This window comes from Rhincodon typus, chromosome 3 (assembly GCF_021869965.1).
Source record: "Rhincodon typus isolate 14 chromosome 3, sRhiTyp1.1, whole genome shotgun sequence".
In the NCBI taxonomy this organism is placed as follows: domain Eukaryota; kingdom Metazoa; phylum Chordata; class Chondrichthyes; order Orectolobiformes; family Rhincodontidae; genus Rhincodon; species Rhincodon typus.
This window is the reverse complement of record NC_063334.1, coordinates 56,269,545-56,284,704: the sequence shown is the minus strand read 5'-3', so window position 1 is coordinate 56,284,704 and position 15,160 is coordinate 56,269,545. Positions and strand designations below refer to the sequence as shown.

The 15,160-nt window shown below is 39.8% G+C and overlaps 1 protein-coding gene across 1 annotated transcript in view; it reads right to left on the bottom strand.

Annotated features, from left to right (window-relative positions):
* Positions 1 to 3,033: 3,033 nt before the first annotated feature.
* Positions 3,034 to 15,160, bottom strand: part of frmd3 (FERM domain containing 3) — a 190,354-nt gene continuing 178,227 nt past the window's right edge. The window contains exons 15-16 of the mRNA XM_020531677.2: positions 4,010 to 4,031; positions 3,034 to 3,593 (exon numbers count right to left, since the gene is read on the bottom strand). Coding sequence (XP_020387266.2) covers positions 3,034 to 3,593; positions 4,010 to 4,031 — 582 coding nt within the window. The remainder of the gene's footprint in view (positions 3,594 to 4,009; positions 4,032 to 15,160) is intronic.

Below are 15,160 nucleotides of genomic sequence, written 5' to 3'. Positions count from 1 at the left end.
CAATATTCAAACTTATGCTGATAAGAGGCAAGTAATGTTCATACCATATGGATACCAGGCAATGACCATCTTCAACAAAAAATAATCTAACCACTTCCTCTTCACATTCAATAACATTACAATCACTGAAAACCACACCATCAAAATCCTGGGCTCATCATTGACCAGAGTTTAACTGGGCAACCCTCATAAATCCTATTAGCAAGCCAAGTCAGATGCTTGGTATTATGCATCTGTTATCTTACCACGTGATTCTCTAAAACATGTCCACATTCTACAAAGCATAAGTCAGGACTGTTGCCTGGATAAGTGCAACTCCAAAACACACACAAGGTCCAGCAACATCCGTGACAAAGCAACCCACTTGACTGGCACTCCACCCACCAACTTAAACACTCAGTCCCTCCACCGCTGACCAAACATGACTGCAGTCTGTACTATTCACAAGATGCACTGCAATATTTGTGAAAGCTACTTCAACAGTATTTCCTAGATCTGCAATCTCTACCATTTAGAAAATTAAAGGTACCAAGTGCATACAACACCACCACCTGCAACATCCACTTCAAACAACATCCATCTGACTTAAAAACACCCTCATAGCACAGTGGGTATATTACACCACATTGATTGCAGCAGTTTAAGAAAGTGGTTCGCTATCATATTCTTGAAAGCAATTAGGGTGAGTGATAAACAATGCCCTCCATCCCAGGTGTATTAAAAAAAATCTCAGGCTTCTCAGGCATACAGTATTTCCAAACATCATTTAAAAGTTTTTGACAATACATTTCACTGCAACTGTTATCAAAATGGCAAGCAGCAAAACTTCTTTTTTTTCTTATTTATTCAAGGATGAGGGCATTGCTAGCCAGGCAGCATTTATTGCCCAAAGGCAATGTAGGCCAGGTAAGGATGGCAGATTCCTTCCCTAAAGGATGTTAGTGAATCAGATGGGTTTTTCCTGCCAATTGATTCACAGTCATCATTAGATTCTTAATTCCAGATATTCACTGAATTCAAAATCCACCATCTACTGCGGCAGGATTTGAACCCAGGTCCCCAGAACATTATCTGGGTCTCTGGATTAACAGTCCAGTGATAATACCACAAAGCCATCACCTCCCCATTTTGTTTTTACTTTTTGATGCTTATTTATACTTTTTGATAGCAGTGAATATAGTCAATTGATTAAGCATTATCAGTAGTCAAAAGCGGCTTTTTCCAGCCATATTTGAGAAACAATAATTTGAAAATCTTATAAAATCTTAAAAATAATTGTTTGATTTAGGTTGATTCCCTGAGGCAGTAAACCATGTAGGCTGCTGCCTGCACAGCATTCTTCAGTGATATCAAGGAAGAACTGGGGAATTGAGGTGGTAGTGAAACAATTCTCACCAATATCCTTAATCTGTCCAGAAATATCAGGTTTTGGGTTTATAGGGGCCAGTCACCTTATTGCTGGTTGAAAACAACATAAAAAGCATAAGTTGCTTTTTCCATTTCAGCTGAAGCAGACTTGGATTATGTTTACACTTTATGTTATTTTCTGCAATAGTTTTTAGCTTTCTAACTTGGACCGATCTTTCTTTTCACTGCAAGGTAAAAGGAAACTGCTTTACTGTTTGACCTTAGTGGTTCAATTTGTGAAATTTGAGACTAAATTAAGAGCGTGAGTGAGTGATGTGTGTTCTGCTAGAAGACAGATTCTTAGCTCATTGTATATTAATGCTTCATCCTGAATTGTTTTCTAAGCTGTTTCCTTTCAAATGCAGTTTGCCATTGTTTTTCGACTCACAAGGTAGGGCAAGGAGACACACTCCAAGTCCGCTTCAGCTGAAACAGGAACTGAACCCATGCTATTAATGTTGTTTTCAACCACCATTAAGTTGACTTGTCCCCGTACACAGAAACTAGTTGATATTTATGTGCAGATTAAGGATTCTGGCAAGAAGTTTGTCACTGCCACCTCAATTCCCACACAGTGTGCCCAATTCTTCCTGTATATCAATGAAGTGTGCTGCGCAGGCAGCAGCCTACAGTGTTTACTGCCTCAGGGAATCAACCTAAATCAAACAATTTTCTCCTGGTCCACTTTTGTTAAAAAGTTGCTAAGCTATTTACAGTATGTATGTTAACATATGTGTAGCAAATTTAAGCCTTGTGGAATCCTATATTCTAAAGGTATCTTGTCATACTCTTTCAGTTTGTATAATGATGTGAATTAAGTGAATGTGTGCTATGAACTTGAAGAATTGAGCCAATTTCCTTTGTTTAAAATTTACAATCTGAATTTACTCAAACACAACATTTTCTTGCAGCTTGTCTAACATTGGCAACTTTCGTCTCCTTTTATACTGCTAAAACATTCATCATTTCATGTATCCTCCTATCTGAAAACATCTTCAGTTAATGTAGAGTTTAATTATAACAGGGTGTATTTCCATGGAATGGAGACATTCTGTTGAACTTTTCCCCAGTTACAATAGACAAGTGGAAGAACTTCCATGGAAATTTACCCCAAATGAGTTCGGTGTTTCCAATTATTATGGATAATTTCTATTTAAATAAATTTAAATAAATGTTGATTTGATTTTAGAGCCTGTGAAAATACTAAGTGCCCACCCTCCAAAATCATGCATCTTACCACATGTAACCCAGTCAATACATTTTATGCAAATAGACAAAAACAGTCCATTGCCATAATAGTTATTCATCTGTATAGACCATTTGGAATCTTGCACCCATCTTGAAAAAGATGGAAACAAAATGCTGTATAGTCATACACAAATACAACAACCATGGAATATCAGAAAGTACTCCTTCATGCCACACTTATTACTTTGCACATTACAATTCAATCATTTCATGAGCAATTTTCACTTCAAAATATGAATAAAATTTCCTGAAATACTTTTTAACCACATTAAAAAGGTACAAAACATAAAAACAGTAAAAACAGCAGAAATAAGTTTTGCTCAGAGACAAAGTTGTCACAAGTTGTTACTGTTTGTCCAGCTGGACATTGGTGTAGTTTCAGGTGCTGCCTAGCTTATCAAGGATGTAATGTACCTTACATGCAAACCACTGTCTAAGCGGACAGTAGTATTCATTGTGAAACTGTGCAAACTCTGGTGTCTGCCGGATTTCCCTCAGAAAAGAAGCATCAATGTCAGATTCCAGCAAGACCAAAAGAAGTGGGAAAGCAAACAGCATCAAGCCCAACCCCACCAGAAGAAGTTTCACAAAGCTCTTTGCTAGTGCGTTCAGATGTTTGTTGCTTGTTAACAATTCAAAGCTGCTCGTGAGTACTTGCTTTACTTCCTTTAATTCTTCTTCTTCAGCAATCAGAGGCGTGGTTTCATTTGCATCTAGCTCATCATACAAGCTTCCTTCATCCCTCTGATTTCCAAACTCATGACTATTAAAAAGCAAGTCAATTCCACTATCTTCTACAGGAGTAGGCAGGACACTGGCACTTGGACTATACACCAATTCTGATATAGTTAAAGCTTCATCACTATTTTCTTCTTTGTTCTCACATTTGAATTCGCCCATGTCTCCTTTCTCAGTTGGTGGCTCTTTTTCCTTTTCTGCTTCAGAAGTAGATTCATCATTCAAAACCAAAAACTCTCCACCTGAAAAGTACAAGAACAGTTAAAGATCTTAACTTGACATTTCACAATCGTCTTCTCCCTGCTGAACGTGCGTCAATGTGTGAGAGACTGCAGGTGAAAACTTGTCTCCTACATTTAGCTTTCTTAATGGATTTCATAACTTGTCTATTCACACCTTATTAACTACAGAATAATTCTTCTCAAGTCATCTGAGAAACCTGGTCCTAATTATCCAATTGGAAGATGGTAGGTTGAATAAATACTTCCTTCACCACTGAACATTTGCTATTTTCTTCGGCAGAACATAGTCTGGCTGCTGTGTTTGTTTGTACTTTTTTCAGTGCCTGAAAGGGCATAGATAGTACTGGACTTAGAAAAGGGATTTTGACGACTACACTTGATGGGGCTGGTTTCTAACTGCTCTGGCCTTTGTTGATTAAAATGGCAAAATAACCAAAATGAAAAATCAGGTGAGGGATTGTTACTTCAAACTATGTGGGATTGCAATAATTTCTTACTGCAAGAGTACAGGAGAATAACAAGTACATTTGCTAAACCAATTTTTGGTTCTTAAATGACAACAAAAAATGGAGTCAGTAATCAACAATGAGTTTAAGAAAGTGAATCTGAACCTGACATATTTAAGTAAAATTATATAGTTTGGTCTCATGCTATCATTTTGCTGTCCACACAGATAGACATGGGCCACTTCCAGTATTTAGCTTTTTTTTTAATTATCGATATCCAAACAGAATCAACTGGACTATTGTGTTCATTTCTGGACCCTACACTTTATGAAAGATGTCAAGGTCTTAGACAGAGTTCAAAATAGATTTGCTATAATTTTACCAAGGATGAGGAGAGACTGGAGTAACTTGGGTTGTTCTCTGTCGAGCAAAGGACGATAAAAGATTTGACAGAGGTATTTAAAATTATGAATGGTTTTGACTGACTAAATAAGGAGAATCTGTTACTAGTGGCAAAAGGGCTGGTAATCAGACAACACAGATTCAAGGTGACTGGCAAAAGAGTCAGAAGTAATGTAAAGAAACTTTATGCAGTGATTTGTCAAAAATGTACGGCCGTTCAAGAGGTGGTAAACGCAGATTCAATGGTCATATTCAAACGAGAACTGGCTAAATATATGAAGGAAAGAAATCTACATGATTAAGGGGAAAGGGAAAGCAGTTTGATTAATCAGATTGTTGTCCCAAAGAACCTATATGGCACAATGGATTGAAACATCTCCTTCTGTGCTGTGGCTGTAGGGCAATGAGACCTGAGCAGAATGTACAATGACGATGTTGTATAATAATGTAAAGTTGATGTCAGTATCACATGATTATGTAGTATGATCTGAAGGGAATAGAAGCTCTATTAGAGTCTTCAGAGATGTGTATATCAGCAATGTTGTAAACCATGAGTTCTAATGAAAAGCACTGAGACACATTTGGGAGACTAATTAGAGTTAGGCTCCATACACGCTGTAAAGCTTGCTGACAGTGTTGGTGGCATCAGAAAGGACAGTGTAAACTAAAATATGTGTCAAATGCAGCCATTTAAGTGGCTGGTTAGCTCAGTTGGCTGGATGCTGGTTTGCAATGCAGAGTAACATCAACAGTATGGGTTAAAATCCTGCACCACTGAGGTTACCATGAAAGTCCCACCTTCTCAAACTCTCCCCTTGCCTGAAGTGCGGTGACCCTCAGGTTAAACCACCACCAGTCATCTCTCTCTAATGGCGAAGCAGTACTATGATGATTTTATTTAAGTGAACCTCATGGTCAAGAAAGAAGAAAGAAAAGTTTTCAAGAATTATCCAAGATGTCAAGGTCACCACAGGCCACAGAGGACTTAGAAACAGACCCAAAGGCAAGGCATCAATGATCCGGACCTGAAGCAGTAGGTAGCAGGATAACTGCGGTCACAGTCAAAGGAGCATGCAGAGTTCAAGAGAGTCATGGAGTCAAACATGCCACTTTCAGGTGATCAATGGACTAAACCAGACCCAGGAGTGGGAGGTTTAGAAGAAAAGATTTATGAAGTATAGAACAGCTTCAGAATTAAAGGGTAAAAGGATCAGGCCTATATGTGATGGGGACTGTTGTGAATGATGTAGTTGCAAGACAGTACTGACGAAAATATAGTATTATATGAAGAGGTATTGAGGACATTTGATGCTACTTCAGTGTGAGCAGAAATTTAACACTAGAACATGTGAAATTTAATCAGATGAAACAGAGATGTAAGGAAAGCATGGATTTGTTCATAAATGACCTTTACCTGCCCCTTTCCCTAAAACAATGCCGTCTCATGATTGACCCCCTACCTAGGGGAACAGCTGTTCTCTATTCACCCTTTCCGTACTCCTCATAAATTTTTACACCTCAGTCATGTCCTCCCTCAATCTTGTCTGCTCTAAAGAAAACAATCCAAGCCTATCTAGACTCTCCTTATAGGTCAGTATCTCCATCTTAGGCAACATCCTGGTGAACCTCCTCTGTAGGCCCTCCAGTGCTATCACATCCCTCCTGCAGTGAGGTGACCAGAACTGCACACAGTACTCCCGTTGTGGCCTGACCAACCCTCTGTAAAACTCCCATCATTACCTCCTTGCTCTTATACTCTATGTCAGGACTGATGAAAGTAAAAGTCCCATATGCCTTCTTAACTATTCATGTGCTCTGCTGACTTCAGGGATCTGTGCATAATTACCCCAAGATAATTATCCACCTGTTTGGCTGTGATCCAACTTTCAAAGAACTATGTACCTGAACCCTGAGCTTCCTGTTGCCTGCCACTTCAACACAGCACTGTGTTCTCTGGCCAACATCTCTGTGTCAGAGATAGTAGGAACTGCAATTGCTGGAGAATCCGAGACAACAAGGTGCAGAGCTGGATGAACACAGCAGGCCAAGCAGCATCATAGCAGCAAAAAGGCTGACGTTTCAGGTCTAGACCCTTCAGGCTTGCTGCAGTGCTCCAGTGAAGCTCAGCGCAAGCTGGGAGAACTGCATCTCAATTTCCACTTGGGAACCCTGCAGCCTTCCAGACTCAATATCGAGTTCAATAATTTTAGGACCTGAGCATCTTCTACCATCTTTTTACCCCAACCTCTACACATCAGACTTTGTCATCACATGGGTTGCTACCACAAACAACCAATTGTCAGCAACTACTGATCCCAATTAGCAGCTATTGATTCTCCCAGACTGACGTTTACCCATTCTTATGTCTGCCCAACTGTTTTACGCTCTCTCTGGGAACCAATTCTACCAATTGTTTACGCCTCCCCCTCCCCTCACCCCATCTTCAGCATATATACCTAGGTAAAATCAATTCTGAAGAAGGGTCACTGGACCCAAAACATTAACTCTACCTTCTCTCCATAGATGCTGCCAGACCTGCTGAGTTTTTCCAGCAATTTCTGTTTTTGTTTCTGATATCCAGCATCCAGAGTCCTTTGGGTTATTTTTTGTCAAACAATTTCATAACAGCACATGAACATTGTGTGTCAATATCTTGCAGAACTTAGATACAGCTGGAATTGTTACCTTTTGCTATAACAGGAAAAACAATTTCAGCAATAGTAATTTGAGAAAGCATGTCATAATTAGCGTCACAACTGGATTACAATTCCCATAAGTTACCCCATTCATTAATTTTTCTCTTGAACTAAAATCTCTGACTGGGGAGAAAGTGGTAATCACACCTCATTTACATTTCTACTAGACTTTTCCTATATAACAGCATCAACTACTGCTGTTCATATCTTTCATATTAGAGCGGATTGTGTATTTATTATCTCAAATTCAGTGGAAACACTGAACATTAGATACACTGAGTTGCAAGTAACAAACACCTTTTTGATTTTGTTCAAAGCGCAGTTTGAATTCACGTCTAAGATTAATGCACCAAAGTGAATTAAATAAATCAGCCTGTTGACCTGTAAATTTTCCCAATAACCAATTCTATCAGTCAGTGCCTGTGATTCAAAAATAATCTTACAGCAAGGGTAACATTGAACAAAGATATTACCAATTCCTTTGGCTCTGATCTTTGGCCCATGTTTCAACAATCGAACATATACGTCCCTGCAGCAGTAATTCACAATCCGAAAATGAATGTTTTTCCTTGTCTGGATCTTTAGCAACCCTTTCACCATGTCTACTCCTTTTAAATCAGTCTGAAAATACTATAAAACGGTCATTTTCTTCCCTATTCTAGTACTTTTACAGACTTGTCAATGGAGCATACAAAAGTAAAATATAGATTAAACGTCAACTGTGCGAAAGGGTTTGGAACAAGCCATGAGGGAACTGAAGACTAAGATTACAGTTATTTATAAACTGCTTGCCTGAATCAACTGTAACATTGTACTAAAAAGACTTGTAGGAACGTCTTAACTGAACACCATAGTCTTTCTATTTGCTTATAATGTAAAACTTTGGAGAATCAAGATTTCTATGTGCTCTCGCCTCAACCCATTTTCAAGCGTCAAAGTTTTCAAGAGATACATAGTCTGGGTTTGTTGTTATTGACCAAGGGTATCTCAACAATTACAACATAAATTTAAGCAGCCTGAACTACGTCCGAAGTAATGCAGGTATGATAGGAAGAGATGTTGCAAAATATTATAGCTGCACAAGTGTATGCAATGTGCATGTGAGAAAAATGTATATAGCACTGCGAAATTTCACTTCTTTGGGAGAATCATGTAAAATTCATTACTTTCAAATCTTGCCCATTTTTGGTTGCTGAGTTGTAACTTGCTTGATGAATAATGAGATGTCTTTACAGAATTACAGAATTGTTATAGCACACGAGGCCCATCATGCCTGCACCACCTCTTCAAATAAGCATCAATTATCTAGTGCCAAACTCCTACACTCAGAGTGTAAAACTGTACTATAATATCCTGAGTTTCAAAAAATGTGAGGTGATCTCATTGAAACATGTAAGATTCTGAAGGGCTTTGACAGAGTCTGTTTCCCTGGTAGGGAGCATTGTCTCAGTTAGGGAACTGGCAGTTTAGGATTAACGTGAGGAACTTTTCTATCCCTCAGAAGATTATGAATCTTTGGAATTCTCTGCTCTAGAGTGCTGTGGCTTCAAGACAACAGCACCAATGTGACTGTGACTGGAGACTTTGACAGTACAGCGTTGGGATGAATTGATCTTACACTCCTGGAGAAAACCAACTGCTGCTAACAGTGTGATCTCTTCAAGAAGATAATAAGTAGCCTCATGGTCTAGCAATGCCTCAATGCAGGATCTCCTTCAGGCTTCAGAAAAGACAATAGGTATAGGGATGGCAGCAGGTGGTCCTCCCAGCAGACCAAGGTGATCTGGGCAGAAAAGGCAATCCAGATTAGCAGCCATGTGCTGAATGGAACATTGATCCAGTACAGGAAGAGGATGAAAAATCTGCTGTGTTCTGCAAGGGTAAGTGGCACCATGTGACATTTATGAAAAGTGACATTCAGAAGGACATCAAGCAGTGTAAATGTGTGAGTGTGGAGGAATGTTTCGTAGAAGTTTGGTTTGAAAACCTCAGCAGCAGATAGAACGTGTAGACTGAATGTGTGGGAGCCATTTCATGCTGCATCTGTTGTACTAGTTGCAGGAGAATGAGGGGCTGCAACAGTAACTGGGGAGGCTCAAGAGCTGTCATGGTGTGCATGGTCATAACATGCTTATATGGCCATTTGGATGACTATCAGCAGAAGAAGACTGCCTGTAATAGGCAGAAGCGCTCAAAACTGGTGGAGGTTTCCTGGGCGTATGAATCATGACTGCTGTTGTGGATGAGGCTTTGGAAACTGCCAAGTTGTACCATGCCTGCATAGATGGAGAAGCCAGAGTTGTTTAGCAGTCTGGTGAGGACACCTCAAGTGTGGTGCTGACAAGTGAACATACTGGACCAATGCCCAAGACTCTAGGAGAAAAGGAAGTGTGCATAACAATCAACTAAATCTTATGTTGAAGTGTGTCTAACTAAAGTAAAATTTTCACTTCAAAATGTCGACTTGAATTCTGTTTAAATAGTTAATATTGTATATTGTATAATACAAGATGCACTGCAGAAATTCACTAAGATTCCTTAGACAGCACCTTCTAAACCCATGATCACTATTATCTAGAAAGACAAGGACTGCAAATATATAGGAATACCACAACTACCATTCACCATCCTGTCTTGGAAATATAATGCTGTTCCTTAAGCATAGCTGGGTCAAAATCCTGGAACACTCTCCCTAACAGCATTGTGGGCCTACTTACAGCAAATGGACTGTCAAGAAGACAGCTCACCACTACCTTTTCTAGGGCAATTATGGTTGGGCAATTATTGCTTACACAGCCACACCATCCACATCCTCTGAATGAATAAAAATGAACCTGATTAAGACTATCCTGGAGCTTCATCAAGTGCTGACATCATTTCTTTTTGATTCTGTTGTTCTTCATGTGGATGGATCCTGGAGCAGTGATCCTGGAGATGAAAGATTGATAGTTCACCCTCCCGCAATTATAATTGTGTTTTCCACTATAAAGTCTCAGTCCATCACTTTTGCCTCACCTCAGATATGTTCCACACAACCACTTAATAGCCATGAACCCTTGGAATTCTACTGACATTGCATTTTCTGTCAGTAATCTGCATTCCATCATCCTTGCCACATCCTCTAACATCTTTGAGCTTCCTACATTTACCTTCAACTCTCAGGACTTCTAGATTAACCTTCCTAGTATGACCCTTACTCTACCCTCAAGCTACATGTTACAACATTGAAGTTTCCTGTATGGTCCAGTATCCTCCCTTTGTGCCCCACGACAGATCATAAGAATACCACATTCCACACTCGTTCAGTCAGAAGGAGCTGACCTTCTGAGCATCCTTCTGTCCTTTCTGGGATCTCTGTTGAACGAGAGCCATTCATCAGGCCGCAATGTGACCGCATTTGGTGAGTGACCATAGAGATGAAAACACACCTAACCATGCTTCTCATTTATTTAATTTAGAATTATTAGCTCTCTGGACCAAAAGGCCCAGGTTTAGGTCCCACCTTCTCCAGAGGTGTCAAGTAACATTTCTGAACATTAGAAAATGTCTTCAGGATTATTAGTGTGTCCATTAAGTTGGCTAGTTGTGACCAATATTAACTCAATCCAACAATAATGATCTTTCTGTCACTTTGAAAGACCGCACTTTCAGAGTGACTACATTATGAAAAAGACATTTAAGAAGTGTTGTGCGTCACCTTCCAGGCCCTCTTTACCACTTTCTACCCCTCTACCACAGTGATCTACCAGATTAACCACATCATCCTTGACCCACCCAATATAACCATTCCTTTCCCCTCTGTTACCCTTGAACTTAAATCCATAACTATCCACATATCCTTTTCTCCATCCCTGAGCCCAACCCAATACAGTCAACCATGCCCACATTAACCTGACAGCTCTTGTTATATCCATGTCACCAGTTCTGACAGATTCCATGACCTCCTGTGTCAGGTCATCTGAAGCTTCATCTTCCAATGTGCCTCATTTTACTCCCCCTCACTGTGACTGTATCCTGCAGTACCAGATCGATCTCCTAGGACTCCACAATTGACCCTGCCCATTAGGACCATTTTCTCCAACTGTCTTGCCCAGCAGGTCTTTCAACCACCCAACAACAGAACCACAACATCCAAGACACTTGTTGGTTCTCTGCTCCAGATACCTCTATACCCTGCCTTCCCTCCCTAAATTGGAAAACTTCCCTCCATATTTTCCTCCATTAACTCTTCCCTCCTTAATTTAGACAACTTCCCTCCATGCCAACCTGCTGTGGATAACCTCCATCCCTAACTTTCTTCCTAATGTAGCTGCCTGCAGTGTACCTTAGGATGTAACCGCCCTCTGTGCTTCCAGAAGCTTCCCTCCTGTCCTTCTCCATACACCTCAACAGCACACGGCAGTCACAGTGGGTTTGATGGCCATCACTTACTTTGAGTGCTCTTATTGGCCTGCCATCTTTTATCACTGAGGGTGCTGCCCTACTTCTTATTCAGTGGCTTTGCCAAGAAAATCATGCCACAAACATGTCAACTTGTGACACAGAAACCAGTCTGATCCTGGATTTGCAGGCTAAGTTAGAAAATTCAGGCTGCCTCTGAAATTGGAAATTTATATACAAACAGCTTTAAAATCAAAGCCTCCTTGAGAAAGTTACTTTTCCTATGCCCCCCTATTTATGTGAAGCTCATTCAACAGTCTTCTCATATCTGAATTCAACTCCCACTTGAGACTGGAGCATAAAAATCTGTGCTAATGTTCCAGGGCAATACTGAAGGAATGCTGCATTTCTGTAGGATCTGTCATATGGGTTAGATGTCACACTAGGATCAGATGGATGTGAAAGCTCTCATTGCACCATTTTAAGGAAGAGCAGGTGAGTTATGTACTTATTCTCAATCAAACTCACAGTTAGAAATTATCTGATCATGATCAAATACCTGTTTGTATAAGCCTGCTTTATGCAGATTGTTTGCTTTTTTGCTACATTTTGGCAGTATTTTAATTGTAATTCATTGGTTTAAAAGTGCTTTGGGATGTCTTTGGTCAAGAAAACCTTATGTTTTTGCTCTAACTAGATCTGTATTGGGACATTTTCTGGTTTCTTATGCATTTTCTGGAATAGCAACTTCAAGCTCATCTTGCCCATGAAAAGTATCTCCTCCTTCCTTAATTCCATTCAATAGCCACCCAACTAATATTCTGTCTTCCTTGAAATCTTCGTTCATTCATTTAGGAAATCACCCTATCCACTCTAATACATCTTCAGTGTTGTCCAGCTCATGTTTGATTTCACTCTTGGCTACCAAATCATTACGAGAGAATTTTCTTTTTTCTTTATTCTTTATCCACAGCATGAAGAACAGCATTTATTGTCCATTACTAACAGCCCTCGGGAATGAGCTGCCTTCTTGAACTGCTTCAGTCCACATGATGTATGTTCACGTAGTGCTGTTAACAAGGGAGTTCTAGGATTTGGACCTTCAGTGGACAGTGAAGGAATGACAGTATTATTCAGTAGGATTATGCATGGCTCGGCGGGAACTAGAAGCTGGTGGTGTTCCCATGCATCTGATGCCTTTGATCTTCTAGACTATAAAGGTCACTGGTTTGAAAGATGCTGTCACAGGAGCCTTAGTAAGTTGCTGCAGCGCGTCTTATAGATGCTGCACACTATCAACCACTATGCATTCACAGTGATGGAAGTCAATGCGGAAGGTGGGAATAGACTGCCTATCAAGCTTTGTCATGGATTGTGCTTGAGTACTGTTGCAGCTTTATTTATTGAATTAACAAAGAAAATTTACACAAAGCTTGAATGAAAACAGACTTCGAGTGACGTGAACTGTTCTGCAAAAGATGCATAAAAGACTCACAAGAACAAACTAAACTTGTGAAGATACACAAACATGGGAAAAGTAAAGAGTTTGGGTTCCCTAGAAATTAAAAGGCTCAAGATATGATGAAGGCCTTTGATGGGGTCAGCATAGAGAAAATCACCCAGATCCTCTGGTCAGAACTGTCCACATGATCCCAACCAAAGCACAAGTGAGTCAGGGCAAAGTTTCCAGAGTAGGCCCATAAAACAAAAGAAAGTCAAAGGAAAGAGTGGACATGTCCCCTTTATGCAAGAGTAGCTACCATATTTAGGCATGTATTTAAAGGCTCACATCCTTTAATGAATGATTGTAGGTTAGTGAATGGATGAGTGAACAAGCACGTGATCGAGGTGTATGATGTGATTAGGTGAGAGTGGAGTGAGTGACGTAACTGGGTGAGTAGACTGGGTTAGTGATGTGGCTAAGTGGGAAGATGAGTGAATGGGGTAATGAGTGAGTGAAAGGAAAGTGAATAGGCGAGTTAGTGGGTGAATGATTAGGAGAGTGGGCCATCAGGTCAGGAGTGTGATCGGATTGGGGGCTGTGAATCAAGTCAAGTTGGGGTGGGTTAGTCAGGTTTGCTGCCAGTCTTGTCGACTATTCAGCCAGGAGCATAATGGGGAACTCACTGCAAATTAAACTTGCCAGACAATTCCAGCGTAAGTATGTACTCAGGGTCCCATGCAAATCACATGTCCAGGTTCCACTACTCTGGCCATGAGAATATTTGGCCCATTGTTTACACTTGTAAAAGCATCTAAAACTTGTGGTCATAAACATTATTTATTCACCAAAAGTCTAGTGAGAAATTAAGGAGAAACTTACTGAAGAGTAGTTATGAATCTTGAATGTGCACCACAAGTAGTTGAATAAACAGCCTAAATGCATGTTAAGAAACTATATACACAATAATAGAAAGGAACAGTGGGATATGCTTTTGATTTAGACATTGAGGCACAGGAGGAGGCATGTATGGCCAACTGGGACAAATGGTCTGTTCCTGTTCCGTTGCCAATGCAACTACTTGATGTCATATAAATAGCCAGTATGCATTCAGAATGTGATCTGAGTAGATGTCATTTCATGATCATACAGTTTAATATTCAGAAGGGTCTTTGTTTGTAAAATTCTCTTGTTCCTGTCCATTAGCCCAATAAGCATAATATCCACTATTTTTTCTTATGCTGAATTTGAAGTCATTGGAACCAATTTTAATTGAGGTTGAGAGACTGAATGATCGTGATCTTAATAACGCTTCCAAGCTGATCCTCAGCATAATTTCCTTCAGCAGTAACAATAAGTAGCTTTAAGATTAGAATTTTAAATACACAGGTCTATTGGGACAGCCTGGGATCATATCAGCTGTTGGATTGAATTCAGAGGATGATTGATTGCCTCCCTCTGCAAACACCTGTTGCATCTGTGGTTTGAGGGATGATGTTATTACATATTTATATCATTCAGCTACAATAATGTGCTGTCAAGTTTTGTTTGATAACACTCTTGTGTGAAGTGCCTTGTGACATTTTGCAATGATGCATACAATTTATTTTTAGTGAATATTTATAAAATTTATATACCAGTTGTAACAGGGTGAAAACATTCCCAGATTCTGAGGGAATGCCTTCTAGTCAGTAAAATACTAACATTTTCTTAACACAGAAACTATTTCATACAATGGCTCCACTATCAGTTTGGTAGTCACAAACTGTCTTAGTCAGAAGCTGTTTTTAGTCCAAAGTTTTTCATTAAAATTTATTAATGACTGTTATCAATCAGAGGATTGTTTATGTAGTTTTCATACATTGATAATAGGTTGAAGATATCGTTAAATTATTTCTTCTCCATTCCTGAAAACACAAGCCCCAAAGATTCATGAGCCTCAATCCTAATTGTTTTGCCCGGATCAGGTCAGCCAGAGAATAACAAGTGCCTCTGTCACTGTGAATATATCTCCATAGCCCCACAATTCTTGCATTCCAAGGGAGGTGGAGACTGTTTATTTTCCAGATCCCTATTCCTTCCCCTTCCTCCCACCGAGATTCCAAAATTTATTGGACAAAAACAAAGTTGCTGGAAAAGCTCAGTAGGTCTGGCAGCATC